Source organism: Tachypleus tridentatus, chromosome 7 (genome assembly GCF_004210375.1).
Source record: "Tachypleus tridentatus isolate NWPU-2018 chromosome 7, ASM421037v1, whole genome shotgun sequence".
In the NCBI taxonomy this organism is placed as follows: Eukaryota; Metazoa; Arthropoda; class Merostomata; order Xiphosura; family Limulidae; genus Tachypleus; species Tachypleus tridentatus.
Genome location: NC_134831.1, coordinates 27,184,317 through 27,200,905, shown reverse-complemented (window position 1 = coordinate 27,200,905; position 16,589 = coordinate 27,184,317). Strand labels below are relative to the sequence as shown.

At 31.7% G+C, this 16,589-nt stretch overlaps 1 protein-coding gene across 1 annotated transcript in view; it reads right to left on the bottom strand.

Moving 5' to 3' along the window:
- The window catches only part of LOC143255343 (dopamine D2-like receptor), a 135,472-nt gene that overhangs the window by 29,165 nt on the left and 89,718 nt on the right, over window positions 1-16,589 (bottom strand). The window contains exon 2 of the mRNA XM_076510838.1: window positions 4,403-5,492. Within this exon, the coding sequence (XP_076366953.1) occupies window positions 4,403-4,903 (501 nt within the window). The 5' untranslated portion in view covers window positions 4,904-5,492. The remainder of the gene's footprint in view (window positions 1-4,402; window positions 5,493-16,589) is intronic.

Here is a 16,589-nt window from a genome sequence, read left to right as displayed (position 1 = left end):
TTTCAATTATACAGTAATGTCACCGCAAGTCACATCAAATGTTAAATATGCAGCACAAAACATGCCGTTAATGACGTGCAGCACGTAAAACTGAATACGAATTTTTGATAATAGTAACACTCATGAGCAAGTAAAGAAGCTGTAACACCAAACACACACTTGAACTAAAAGCCATGATAATCACTTAATAACTGTGATTTATATTTTCAGAGTGAGTATCTTTAGTGTTACGTTTTTATTTGCAGGTTTTGCTTATATTTATTTGCAAGTGTATTTATTGTAGCATTAATTTTTTTTAAATATTTCGAAATTACAAAGCAATTAATATTTTATAATCAATAAAAATAAACTTAAGCACTATGATCAGAACTTGCTGCTGTCTTGCAACAAGTTTGTTTTTCATTTTCAAACAATATAAGTCTTGAGTTTTTTTAAAATTAGAAGTAAACATTTCTAGGCATTATTTTATTACAAACAAACATTTCTACAGAGCGAATATTTAAGAAATTAATGTCAACAACGAGAGAACGCCTCGCAAGGTATATCACTGCTTAAGTGCTGAAAATTAAATGATTTATTCATCACGAAAATTGTAATAAACTCCCTCAGCTTACAAAACATTTTGAATTCCAGGTGTCGAAAATTTCTGCTTCTTTGTTACTTCTAAGAATATGGTACCCGAATTTTGTATGGGTCTTGAATTACACTTGTAAAGTTATGCATCTGTAAAAAGTAAATATGCTTACTTTATATATTGCAATGAAATACTTGTTTTGTTTGAAACAATATCGTCCTTTCAACTATCAGTATGGCTTTGGTTTAATAGCAAAACAGATTATGGAGTGTAATACTATTTTCCTCCTTTATGGATTATCTTGGTTAAAACTTAATCGATTGCCTGTAGCATCATTGTTTGTTATACTTTAATCTTTGAATTATTTATGGGATAAAAGAAAACATTAGCTATTTAAAAACATTTTTCTAAACGGCTTACAGCGTTGGTAATTACATTATAGGTCATAAATAATTGCTGGGATTCTTTTGTATTTTGCACAGAAAATGGATGATTTTACTCAATTATGTGGGTTAATTCTTTTGCTGCGAGTGTTGTAACAGGTTGAAATATGAAATCATTTAATATAGTACGAAATATGAGAGTTTTGTTTCAGTAAAGAGTATGAAAACCAATGGGCAGTTTGAGGGTAAGTAAGAAAAAGTCAAGGCCCGGCATGGCCATGTCGTTAAGGCGCTTAACTCGTAATCTGAGGGTCACTGGTTCGAATCCCCGTTGCACTGAACGTGTTCGCCCTTTCAGCCGTGGAAGCGTTATAATATGACGGTCAACCCCATTATCTGTTAGTAAAAGGGTAGCCTAAGAGTTAACGGTGGGTGGTGATGACAAGCTACTTTTCCTTTAGTCTTATATTGCTAAATTAGGAACGGGTAACGCAGATAGCCTTCGTGTAACATTGCGCGAAATACAAAAACAAAGAAATAAAAACTCAAATGAAAATGTACACTGAAAGTTTGTTTTTGTATACGTGAATCAAGTAATCACGCTATGTAGTGGATTTTATTTCCTGTTTTAATAGAAAATAGAATACATGGTCGTAAAACGTATACATTTTATAATGTAATGAGAGACGGGGTGGACCAGATGGATGGACAAACGAGCAAACTAGTAACAAGATAGTTAAAAACAAACTCAAATTCTTTACATTTCAAGACTGCACAGAGGATCTGTTGCTTAATTCCTATTTAATAGACACAAGTAAATAAGAATGTGGTGCCTTCAACCTGAACAGGATATATGTTAACTGCAGGTTAATTCCCCATTATATTTACTGCAGAATAGAATAAAATGCAATAAAGTGTCTTTCATGACCATTTAGATTTAATGCTGAAACTGGTTTCGATACTCGCGCTGAGCACAGTACACATAGCCCATTTTGTAGCATTTTGATAACAAACAAACAAAAATTAAATAAAACTAATGATATTGTAAGCATCAAGATTTCAGTATGGATGCTCCAGAGAAGACAAAGAAATCTAGCCTACGTACATTTCTACTCGTATTCTGAAATAAGTTAATAAGTATAACATTCATAATTCTCTTTAACTTCCTAGAATACTTCGAAAAAGCATATTAAAGCGTATTAAAAAGTTAATTCTATGCCTTGTCCTTGAAAACCACATTACGCTGCCACCATAGAATTCTTTTTTTAAGTGACACAAACAGATGGAAATTGTGACACATTCCCTTAGACATTATACCAGTACATCACAGGTTTATCTCAGTAAACAGCTGGGAAGCTGGACAAAATGAGGAGAGTGCCTTGTTTAAGGACACAACATCACGACACGAGCCAATATCGAACCTGGCTACCTGGCCAAAGCGCGATACCGCTGATCCACGTTTACTGTTATATATTTATTTTAGTGCCCACGCTTGTTTCTTTATAGTTTCTTTTTGCATGTGACGTATATTGTTGGCTATGTATTGCGCAAGTCCTACCTTGCTCAGCATTTGTAGAAGATTCTTGATTGTAAGAATCAACAATATTTGTTTTACAAAAACGCGCCAGAATATTCTTGAAATATTGAGAAACTCACGTGATTCGTATAAAAAGCAGCTATCGAGAGAGAGAAGAGTATTATAATTCGTCAGCTACTGTCAATGTGCTTTAGGTCTTGGAAGCTATAATTATGGTTAACGGCTATTAATGGGAAAACTATAGAATTTGACCAAGAAATATTATAGATTTCGAACATTATAAAGTTTTCAACGTCAGTGAATCAACTTTGGTCGTTAGTATTTCTACGAGGACATTAAATATCTCTTTCGGTAAAAGTTAGCTTAAAAACGGCATTAGGCCAATCAAGCTATAAAACAAACAAACTGCTGAGCATTCAGGAAATTTGCTTGCAGCTAATGTGAAATTTCGGTAACATAAAAGAAATAAATTTAAAATTTTGAGATGTTATTGTTCGAAAATTATCCAACTTATGAATTTTTAAAATTTGTATTATGTTTGTTTCTTTTGAATTTTGCGCAAAGCTACACAAGAGCTATTTGCGCTAGCCATCCCTAATTTAGCAGTGTAAGGCTAGAGGGAAGAGCAGCTAGTCATCATCACCTACCGCCAACTCTTGGGCTACTCTTTCGCCAACGAATAATGGGATTGACCGTAACATTATAGTATACCCAAGGCTGAAAGAGCAAGCATGTTTGATGTGACGGGGATTCGAACTCAAGACCCTCAGATTACGCGTCGAGCGCCCTAACCACCTGGCCATGCTAGGACCTTTATATTATTAAAGTATTGTTACTGTTTTCATAATTTATTTAATATTTGAAAACATAATGTAATGTAGTATATCCATGAGGGGTAAAAAACAAGCGAAATTGCTTCGTACTTAACGTTTTTTTGTTTTTGAAATACAGCTAATAGAGTACTCGTGGTTAAACGATTAAGCCAGAAATTTTCGCTTTCAAACAGAAGTACTAAGTATAATTTATTTATTTAATTCTTTTCTCTTTTTACGGTACATGTCCTTCATATAACAGGTAAATCAATTGATGCCTTCATTTACTGCAAGCAGAAGACAGATATCATTGTAGATGTCAATTCTAAAACTGGAGAAGCAGTCACAAATCAAATTGTTTAAATGACATTTTCAAGCAAGAATCACATATGTGGATAAAGAATTTTGTGAGATCCTGATTACAGTGGGGTATAATGATTTATACTTGCTCCTGTCAACACTGGATAAAACTGCATTCCATTCTTACAAGAACCTCCTTCTTCATCTCTATATCTCATGGTTTCATTTAGCTTCACAGACAAATACCAAGAAAGCCTACAGCCTCTTTTATTTCCCAGTAGGAAAACGCTTAGAGCTACACAGAACTAGTGATATTCGTAGAAGATATTTCATAACATAAGGTCTATACGAGGTTATGAAATATGTTCTGTCAACTCAGTTATTCTGCCCAGTACGTTCACATAGTTGTACTAGTCTTATTGCCAACTAAGAAGTCCTAGACTTTATGATTTGCAGAGATAAAATTAAAATATTCTAACAAAATATTTATATTTCAAATGCAAAAAGAAGATAGTATTGCGAAGCATCAATCAGACGTGGAAAGAAAACATTATACGTTGATAAAAATCTGAGGTAATTAAAAAACAAATTAAGAAAAGTAGATACTTGGATAGTAATTAATAGCTAAATGTACTGATGATATTCGTCGAGAAATAAAATTAATAAATGGATAGCTATTATTCACTTCTGAACATTTTTTCACACAATGTAAAAAAACAACAACAATCAGAGCTCCTTTTTTTCATCAAACTAAATTCAATTCATTTTGTTATATAAAGTATAAATATAGACTTACCAGTACATATACGGCAAATGGCATTACTACTGCTGAAACTAGGAGGTCAGCGAAGGCCAAACTCACAATAAAATAGTTGGTTGCAGTTCGAAGTATTCTCTCCTTATAGACACTTAATATTACCAGGATGTTTCCAACCACTGCCAGAAAAGGAAGTAGAACCAGTACAAGCGCCCAATAGCCCTTTTCCGAACCCTTTAAAATCTCCAATGTGTTGTTGTTCTTTCTGTTTAACTTCCAGCATTCTATGTTATTACTGTTGATTGACGATAAACAATTTCTATAAACCTCGGTGCTATTTCCTTGGTATGAAAGGTTCAAAAGCGACCACAGCAGCGTGTTTACCGAAAAGTGTTTCTCAAGTATTACGTTTTCGATCTCGGTTTGAGTTAGCTCTTGTATGGTATCATAATAATATCCATTTTCCTGTGCTCCTGTCATATTGAATACAATATCCCAATCGTAATTTGCTCTTGTAAACATATTTTCTTTTCTATTCATTACTAATTTGCTCGAAAAATCTCAGGTGATCTTAATATATATATATATTTTTCATGTCATTATTAAGAGTGGTAACTAAGGGTCCTGGTACTACTTGGGCACTATACTGTGTCTTTTTGAAACCTTTTTCTGAAAAACATAATCAAAATCTCGAGTCTATGCTAATTTTACATGTGAATCGGTTCATTTATATATATATATATAAAATGGTGTAACGCTCTAAGTTTTAAACGTTTATCATAATTTTTCACATTAGCTAAGTAGTAATAATATGAAATAGTATTTTCTGCTCAACAAATTCTCATGGTTTTGTATTTATTCATACGCATAATTAGAACGTTAGTTGTTTATTTCAGTAGTATTTCTGCTTCTTTTAAGTTTTGAGTGATCATTTGTTAATATCGTCGTTAATTCTCCTTTATTATTCAATTTATATCGAATACGTCTACGTTAATTAGTTTATATTGCAGTTTCTTGTGTGTTAGGTGAAGATTAATGTAAAATTTCTGAGTCAACCTTTTTATTAAAACCTGACTTGAAACAGTATCTCCTATTTTAAGGCTTCCGGGTCTTGAAAATATCTCGTCATCTGAAATAGATAGAAACAAGGCACTAATTAGTTATTGTAACTTACTCACGTCTATCTTTCTCTTTTTCGAACAAAAACACAAAAGGAGCATCAATAACACCCAATTTTCTGAAAGTTAATCACAACAATGTGAGCAATAGAATCCATATCTACAATTCTTTTGTAATTACGCGCATAAGCATCAAATTCAGATCTAAGATGTGCACCAAAAGCTTCATTAAAGAAAATTGTTAAACGAGTCAAAACATTTGTGAGTTGAATATATTTAATGTTGAAATGCAAGTTTTGCTGTTCAGAGCAATCTACGGATGACATTTACGACGAGAAAGACGCAGAAGGAAACATCATAAAGAAAATACTCTAATAAAATTAGTACGCTGTCAGGCAAAATAAATATCAATGTGTATATTCACTCTACTCCATCATCCAGATACAGCTTTTTGCTTCCTTTTCTGCAATGATCTTCGTGATCTAATTAGGCAAGGAACACTAATCATGTGTTCAATAATTAGATCGAAGAAAAACACTCAACCGTCAGATCAGAAAAGAAAGCTTGTTTTCTGTTAGGGATGTCTATAGTTCATATCACGCATCGTCACTTTAAGAATGATATATAAACATATATTCCCTCAAAGTTAGAAATCCAAAAAATTATAAAAACGTCTCTAGGTAACTACGAGCAAAAAAAGTGTTATTTTTGTCACTATGTCTTTAATTTAGTAGAGAGCTTTCTAAAAGTTAACTAATAATACTTAAAAATATAACATAATTTAAAACCTTCTAGGTTTTACAAGGTAATGAATTGGTCAAATCACATTTTATTAATGAATAGTGTAATAGCCTTAAAATCAAATTATTAATTTCTTACTCAGAGCCTTAAACCACTTTCTCGAGAGGACGGGTGTGACGGATTTCCTATTATATATCTATTTTAGTCAGCTATATATTTTAAAATGCATTTAACTTATACTAAGCGGACTCAGCAGATAGCCTAATGTGGCTTTGCTAAAGAAAACACAACACACAAACAAACAACTTATACTGCTAAATTTATATCGCGAAATTTCCGGTTATTAACTAAATTTGTAGAAGATTCTCGAGCATAAGAATAAAAAATGTATTTGAATACCAGTATTGTTGCCAATTGAAATTTCGAAAATTTCGCTTCACGATTATAGAAGGTAGCCATCGCAACGGGCGAAGAGAGAAAATATATAATTGGTTTAATGTAGTTAGTATACTATAAACCTCGGAAGCTATAATTGTGATTAACGCATATTAATCGGGAAACTACTGATACTTGACCAGTAGAGTTTATAGTTTTTGAACGTTTCAAAACATTCAACTTCGATGAACTCATATTGGACATTAATAATTTTACGAAAACATTACACAACATCAAGGCGTGAGGCCAGTGAATAATATAGAGCTAGCTAGCTTCCTGTTAAGTGAATTGTTTCTATGTTAAGTCGGAATTATTTATTTCATTATGAAACCTCGATAAGAAGTCAAGGAAGTTCCAGACCAGATAAATAAAAGATTTAATATTGTTTGTAGCTTTGCAAAACCATTATGATAAATAACACTATGAAACATAAATTTTGTTCCTGGATAGTATGTGTTATTTTTTAATTGATTACGTTGTAAAAGTAAAGAAAATGTCCATTATTCTCTTCGAACTTTGCATTTGTGACCTGGATTATGAAATTTAGAAATTAACTTATTTTCTATGTAAAAACGGGAAAATTTGCACATTTCCTTTTACATAAGATCTTAATAAAACAACATATGAATCAAGACTTACATGTATTTTTACTAAAGTTATACAAAAATGTTTAGAAGTGAATAGTTTTTCGAGATTTGCGACTGTAATGCAAATCACTTTCACGTATCAGTCCCCAAATATAGTCTCCCATCATGTTTTCGTTATACGCTCCTTGGTGGCGGCGTTCAAAGTCCAGTATATCTTAATGGAAGTACTCGCTTTGCTCCTCTGAGTATGCTCCCATGTTTTCCTTGAATTTATCAACATGAGCGTCAAGAATGTGGGCTTTCAGGGACATTCTGCAGCCCATTTTGCTGTAGTTCTTCGCAAGAGCCTCAACCAGTTACACATAATTTTCGGCCTTGTGATTGTCCAAGAAGCTCCAAACCACTGCGACAAATCTGCCCCAAGCTTTTTTTAACCTTCCAGCTGAGTTTATTGGGGAATTCTGTGCACTCCAGGATTTTCTTTTTTCTGGACCACTGCCTCAGACAGCTCAGGGAAGAAATCTCGAAAGTACTTGAAGTCTGCAGACTTCTTATCAAGAGCTGCGATAAATTGTTTCATAAGACACAATTGTATGTGCAATGATGGGAACAACAACTTCTGGAGGTCCACTAATGGCTCACACTTGACATTGTGCCTCCCCACAGAGAACTCGGTCCATTGCAGCCAGTGCTTTCTGTTGTAGTGCGCTGGGGGTGTCCTTGTTGCTCCAAGGCAAAGACAACAGGGAAACTTGGTAAAGCTTCTTTGGATAGGTCTATGTGTTCACTTAGGCAGCTAGAACTAAACTGAAGTGGCGAGTGGTGAGCTCCTGTATATATATTACTATGGAAAGTTCTAGAAAATTCTAAAAGGTTCTTGAAAATTCCTATAAGCTCTACAACATTCTAGAAAATTCTTGTAGATTCTACAACATTCTAGAAAGTTCTTGAAAATTCTTGTAAATTCGAAAAAATTCTCTATTAGCTACTCAGCATTGAATCTACCTGAAATGTTCTGGAAAAATGGGTAAATTTGAAAATTTCATTACTCAGGTCTTAAAAGCAAAGTTTGAAGAGAAAACAGGTCTTTTCCATTTACTTTAGGCATAAGCAATTGGGAAATAACACTTTCTGCCCAGGAACAAGAAAATCTAAAAAAAATTTGTTACATAGTATTATTATTCTTTGTATATTAAAATATACTTGTGTTAAGAAAGAAACTTGTCTTATTGGCAAACATCATAATTTAAACTTTTAAATTTAAATTCAAATTTGACTCAGTTTTACACTATTTTAAATATTTTTTTATAATACGTAAAACGGGGCTTAGTTTAAGTTTAAAAACATCTAATGATAAATACCTATGTCACTTAAAAACTTTTAAAACAAAAGAAGTAAAACTAAGAAATATTTGGTTGATATGTTATATTGGGATGTATTATATAAGCAGTAATTTTAAATTCAGACAGCATAAATGCGTATATTGTTCATCTTTTAATTACGACTTGTCGAATAAATAATGATTACGTATATATCTGGTGTATCAATCTTACTTTATCCTCCAGCTTCTTATTGTAGTTTACATTATGAATTACATTAAAAATAATCCACCTTTTGTTTCCTTAGAAGTATTTCAAAATAGATATTTTAATGTATTAAACACCACTTACGCTATTTATTTTCCTCCAAGGGATATAATGATCATTTGCACCTTTATACATTGGTGTGTTATCTGTCAGTCAGTAGACACTAAAATGACTCCCATTTAACAGTATACTGTTACGACGGATCAAGAGAAGAATTAGATATTTTGTAGGTGACAAAACAGCTTGAAATACGAAGTTCAAATGTAAAAAATAAAAGTATTTGTTACTTTTAATTTTTTTTTTTTACTTTTTAAACAGAACACTTTCAGTGAACCTACAGAAGTACATTTAGTAACAGATGTTTTCCATAACTACATAAATTGATTTCCGAACAATTTGTTTACATTCTTAGGAAAATATATTCGTTTTTTTTATTCTTTTATTCTAAGAAGGTTGAAATGATTGACTATTTTTACATTCATAATTATATTTAAAATTATTTAATAACAATTTATCGCATATTAATTGTTTTAATGAAACTAGGCGCAGGAAGTCTATTTTATTGTATACTGTAGTTGATATTTTATGGTATGAACTCGTTGCTGTAGCACGTTCTCACATTCTTATAAGCAATTAGGTTTAACTGCGGCTTGTAAGCTTGTAAACATGTTGAAGTAAACACATCACAAACTCTAACAGTTTATCTTCCAGACATACTAATGAACAATATATTTTTATCAGTTGTCTTGTCTACAGGTAATATTAAATGTTGTGGTAAATTAGCAGATAACTTTTTAGTGTTAAATATTGTTGACAGAGGAAATGATTTACCGCTAGAAGAAGGAACCTGATCTAGTAACATGCATTGTTTGTTTTTGTTTTTTTTTATTTCGAGCAAAGCAACTCGAGGGCTATCTGCGCTAACAGTTCCTAATTTAGCAGTGTAAGACTAGAGGGAAGGCAACTAGTCATCACCACCCACCGCCAACTGTTGGGCTACTCTTTTACCAATGAATAATGGGATTGATCGTCACATTATAACGCCCCCATAGCTGAAAGGGCAAACATGTTTGGCGCGACGGGGATGCGATCCCCCGACCCTTAGATTACGAGTCGCACGCCTTAACACGCTTGGCCACGCCGGGCCCAAGTAACAGGTAAGTTTAATATCTCTACAGATATAATTTCACACTATTCTCTTCCAACCTCACATTTAAAAAATAAATTTGGTTTCTCATAATTAAATTACTTGTTTTCATAGCAATATTTACAAACTGAGGGTTTCTGCGTGTAGAACCTTATTAGATGACAACGATTCTTCATTTACAGCAGGATATTCTTTGCCTTCTTTAAGGAATTCTGTAGTTACAGTCATCAGGACGAGAAGTCGACTAAATGTAAACAAGCACGACAAAATCTAACTGCTAACAATTCTATGTCACAGCAACATCGCAAACCTAACGTTGCAATTTTGATATAAAGATAAATGTTCCGTATAAACAGTAAACAACAGGATAAATGTATGAGGAAAATGCTTATTCTGTTTAACAGGCTGATGGCATGTGAAATGTATGTTGTGCTACCGAATTTCCAAATCTGTCTGAGCTAATATTTTTGTAATAAACGGAAAAAAATGTGAACTGTCCGTTCTATTACTTTTACAATTGCTTCAGGTCCTCGTGTTGTTTGCACATTCTCAGCTAACAATTATGTCAAGACATCATTATATAAATACACAGGCAATAAGGTAAAAAAATGTTCATTCATTTCACAGCTTTAATGCTTTCATGTGTTCCCACAGCTGTGTTAAAAGTTATTAGATTTGCATACAAACTTACAATCAAACAAAATTAGATAATTACGCACGTAGAAGTTCTATCTGGATGAAAGAATATACAATTTTAAGTTTAAACTTAAAATGAATTGCAGAAAATTTATTGTTCTTTTGTGTAAAGCCGGTAATTATGGCTGCTTTACTTTTATTGAAAATAATGACGTTTCTTTATTTACTTAGTGAATGCCTTACCTTTACAAAAGTATTTGAATGAGTAATACAAAAATAGTTATTATTTTTCAATTAGTCAATTACTTTGTATTATAACATTAGCACTTTGCTTTTAAAAATTCGTACTTTATTCATTCTGAATATTCTGTATCGTTACTGTTTCATCTAAAGAGTTTAATTTCATGCACACGTCATATAGACTTATAAAATGTAGTCTTTGATAATTTTGCTTTTAATTACTAGTAGGCTTTATGTCCTATAAATTTAAAAAACAATTTATCATGTCTATCAGATTTTCGTTTACTGGACCCTAATTCCTAAAGTATATAAACAAGTTGAGTATCATCCTCTTACAGAAATTAAGATGTGCATAAAGTCACAAAACCTATATTTTGGTTTTATAATTGGTCAAAGCCATAATAATAAAACAACCATAAACTGTGTTGCTAATACAATAACCATGAATAATTTTTAAAACTGTTGTTAAAGATTATTCATAGTAACTAAATGAAGTCACTACAGAAATTCTTTTTATTGGTTTGTTGTTAAGCGCAAATCAACACAACACTGTGTACACACGGAGTACCTAAACCCGTTTTTCAGTTATAAGCACTCATATTTATAGCTGAAACATTGGTTGATATACAGAAATAAACATATTAAAATATCATTAAATTCTTCAAAAGACTTTCAATATTAGCACAATAAAATGAGTTATTTCCCATTTTCAAAATTTTTTTTTATCTACAACTAAAAACTCGTATCACTTGGTTTTGTTGGGAAATATATGCATTTAATTCTTGAACGTTTGTTAACGTCGCACGTGTCAAATAGTTATCGTTACTACTGTTGTATTATAATTCGTCAATAAACTTCGATTCTCGTCTAATGAATATATTCTGTAGATGTGACCATAAAGTTGAAGCAAGAGAAAAAAACATTCTTGACTCTTTCATAAGAGATGTTCAATATGGCCTGGTGGATAGGCACGGAACTTGCCATCTTAAGATAGCTTGTTCGAATCCCATCATCGAACATGGTCGCCTATTCAGCCGATGGAGTGTCATAATACGATATCCACTCCACCTAATCATTGGTATAGAGTAGGCCAAGATTTAGTGGTAAGTGGTGTTGAGTAGCTGTTTTCTCTCTACTTTGTAGTTTGAAAATTAGAGATGGTTATTGAAAAAGTTCTCGAGTAGCTTAACAACAAATAATGTAAGAAACGTGGTAATGAAGAATCTACTTTTTATAAAATAAAGATTTTGAGAGGGCTTATCTGGGTAATAAAATGAAATCTCCGGATGGAAAAACAGTTGTACATTCATAACAATTTTTCATTACCAAGTCAAGCCGTCTGAAGATGTTTGTAAACAAGCACGAGACAAAGAGAAATTACAGGACATCGTAGCGTGAGTTGCATGTTCGAGAATGTTGAAACTAGGTTGCTATAATTACATATTTTTTATTTACAAAACTACTTTAACATTGTCGGTTAATCATTTCACGGTACGATTGGCTGATGTGAATTTGAAGCCCAGGAAGGTCTATCAAGTTTTAATATAAGAAAAAAAGAACATCAACCTCGCAGAAATAATAACTGTAGATAATTTTTTTCTTTAATAAATGAGTGCAATAAATATAAAAAAAATAAAAAACAAGTGGGAATCCTCCATAGATGCTGCACTTTAAAGTATATGAGGATTACAGAAAATTAATTTGTGAGGCCCTTACCTATCTTTCTATTAGCTATATATTTGTGCGCAAGCAATAACAATCGTGGGACGAGCCTATATCCGATTCGATTTTATTACTCATCACGATCTAAACTAGCCTACTTTCAAATTCAAATTCTTTAAATTAGGATTAAAGTAAATTAACCTATGAGGCCTTGCGCGTGATTAAACGTAAGAATCGAAAAGGTTTGATCTCCTGAGTCAAAAACAGTAAACAGATCTGAAATTGGTCAAGAGATGACGGAGCTATGAGATAAAAGTTTCTACTCTGAAAAAGAAATAAAAAACAAAAACTGAGAGTCATTCAATGAGCCGCTATACTAAGAGCTAATAATTTAAAACAACATTGTCATTACGTTAATGAAAGAAGTTATTCAAATTACACGCTATGAAAAATATAGCCATACTGAATTTAAATACTCTACTGGAAGATTCAGTCACGATGTAATATAAACTGTAATTTATTACAAGCAGTATTTGTAATCATAACAGATACTATTACACTTAGAAATATAAAATGTATTAATTACCAAATGTAAAATTTGTTATCAATAGATGAATCTCACACTTACTGTGATTAAAAACACTGCTGCTTATTAACCAAAAATGTCTTATGCTAAAATCAGTGACTAGTCCCAAAGACGCAGATATTTGTTCACAAACGTTTTTGCTTATCTGTCCAACGTTATATTCTGCAAGTGACGTATTATGTCAGTATGTGTTATAAAATGGTAAACAAAGTATTTTTGTCATCTAAATCGCATATTTCAAAGCTAAAAAGATATTTTATTTGTTCTGCCTTTATTTGAAATTCGTGATGGTGAATAAAACATTGAACTATATTAAATCTTTGAAATACTTTCTCGTAACTCAATAAATCGAAATGTATTACTTCAGTTTCGAATGAAATTCTAAAGCTCACCCACATCTCTATACTGATCTACGTACTCACACAAAGGAGTAATTTGATGATTAAAAGTGAGACATAAAAATACCAGAAACTTTACTCACATCAAGAGTTACGTGGGAAGATTTTGCACGTTACTAAGTCTTGTAAAACAAAAACATACCTATTTCAGTGAAACAAATACACTGCATCTTCAGTACCACCCTAAAAAAGGTAACTACTTCTCCAATATAGCATTTTAAACTATATGCACTCTTTTATTTATCTAAATAAATATTTATATTTTATAAACAAACCTACTAACATTTGTTTCTACAGACAAGATAATCACAAACTCATTACACACACACACAAAGACAGACACACTTCTTTATCTATATATTATCACAAAAGAATACCGAATAGAAGAAATTCTAATGTACTCTTAACATGAATGCTAATAATATTATTTGCGGTTAAAATTGAGTTTTCACTACTCTTTCATATATTCCACTCTGTGTTATCACTTAATTTAATTTCTTGTTTCTTGTAGATAGATATAAAACAGGTACGTTACTTATGTAAAAAAGTATTTAAATGTCATGATTACTTTAATAGCTTTCCCGACAATGAAATCATTGTGCTTAATCTTCCTTTACCATTGAATAGCATTTTAAAATACAAACTCTTATATTATTTATTTTTAATCATTTGTTATGAGTTCCATGAGTTGCTATTGCCAAAGTATCCACATAAAATGTTAGGTCAAGTGTGTTATTGGTTACTGTCAAATGGCGTTCAATTCGAATATTTTAGATGTTGTAAAACATGTGAGTTTTGTTCGATACTAGTGCAGACTTAAACAGGCATTAAAGAAAAAAACTCAAATATTCCGTTGTTTCTAACAGATAAACTAACGTTTATTCGTATTTTTGAAACCTTTTATTTGCTTATAAAGAAACAACAACTCACACAAGTTGTACTCATTACGGCTATTGAAAGCAGGCACTTATTGTTTTAAGCCTTCAGACTTACTGCTGAGCTACTGAGACACTACTTTAAGAAATTAACTACAATGAAGCTGCGTATTAAAAGTTAAACTTTGTTTTAAAGTCCTTTCTTACTTGCTCTGTTGTCTCTGTAAGTAATGACGTTCGAAAACGGCATTCAATAAAAATTGAGAAAGAAAGGGATAATTCTGAAAAATAAGCAGGCATGGACCAAATAGTGACAGGATGTGAACAGATAGAAGAAAATGTCAAAACATAAGCAAAGCGAGGTCATAATCGTACTAGTCTTCTTGTAATTGGATCAAGATCCAAGTAGAAGTCCATGATGTTTTTCGTCACAAAACCTGAATTTTAATTACTTAGTCTTTGGACTAGCTATGTAATATTACAAAATATATTTGTTCATTCCAAACATATGATTTTCTTCATAAGTTGTAATCCCATTCAAACATGTTATGTTAAATAAGTTTTCGACAAAATTATTCTACAGACGACTGGTATGGGTATTAAAACTTCAATTACAATAAAGTAAAATCTAAAATTGGTCTAAGAAGGTCAAAACGCTGGTCGGTATTTCATTTTAATTAAAGGTTTTATACTCTTACCAGTCGTCTTTAGAATACATTTAAACTTCAGCTAGGTTTCTCATTACCATGAATGTTTTTGACAATTAATTATATCACTGAAACCTTTAGACACTTGGTTGATAATTTAAAGACTAAGTTTTAATTAATATATTGTTCTTTTATGGCTGGGAATTTAATTAACTGATGAATTTAGCATTAAGCATTCTTTTCTATGATAATTTAATTAAATATTGAGTTAATGTCAAGCGGATAATTTAATTATAGATGACTCAATGCATCAATTATAAATGTTTTAAGTAATTAATGTTAAGCATCGTTTTTAGGACGAATTAATTAACTAATGAATCAGTCTTAAGTGTTATTTTATTACGATGATTTAATTATAAATGATTTCATTAACTATCAGATTTGTGATTAATTATATTCTTGTTGATACCTATATTGTATGAGTCATGACTGGCTAGAAACACGTTCTCTACTTCGATTTAGGAGTATTTAATTATTAATTAAGTAAATAATCGAACTATAATTCCAGCTCACTATAAGTTTAGTTACACTCATTAGTGAACTATGACATAAAGAGCTGCCTATCATGGCAGCCTAGCAACACGTCTCTGATGACTCGCCCTTTGATGATAACTTTTGGAACTATGACATCCTCACGCTTAATGGTTATCTCCCTTTACCCTTCCTTGAGGCAGCCATTCAGCATGATGTGGTATTCTTTTGGCACGATAGTACCAACCTTATTACTCAAGTACTTAGTGTTTTGTGAGATTACATCTACTATTATTATGAGTGTTGCTGATGACATTTGACGGGTATTACTTTTAACTTGAAATGAGTTGGAAAGTTTATTGAAATGAGATTCAATAACTGGAATTAACTCCTTTGCAAAACTGGAAACAAGTTTATTTCTAGAAAATTTTTATCCTTTACTTAAACAACTGGTCTTCAGTTACTTAGTGATCAGATAAGTTCATAGCTTTTGGGGTAAACTGTTGAGTCATTAAATTACACTATATAATAAAGTGTTCACTTTTTCTTGTTCCTGAGCAGAAAGTGTTATTTCCCAATTGCCTATGTCTAAAGTAAATGGAAAATACATATTTTTCTTTTCAAATTTTGTTTTTGTGACCTGGGTAGCAAATAAAAAAAACTACTCACTTCTAAATATTTTTGTATAACTTTAGTGTAAATACCCGTAAATCTTGATTCATATATTGTTTTATTCAGTCTTATGTAAAAGAAAATGTGCAAATTTTCCCTTTTTAGAAAGAAAATAGATTAATTTCTAAATTTCATTATCCAGGTTACAAAAGCAAAGTTTGAAGGGAATAATGGACATTTTCTGTACTTTCACAACATGAGCAATTAAGAAATAACACATACTATCCAGGAACACAATTTGTGTTACATAGTGTTATTAGTACCTGTAATCCCGAACATATGACTCAGATAATGTATCATTTTTTTTACGTTTAAGGCAGTCTTTTTTTTGTCTCACTAAAAGCCCCAGTAAGGTTATGTAATTT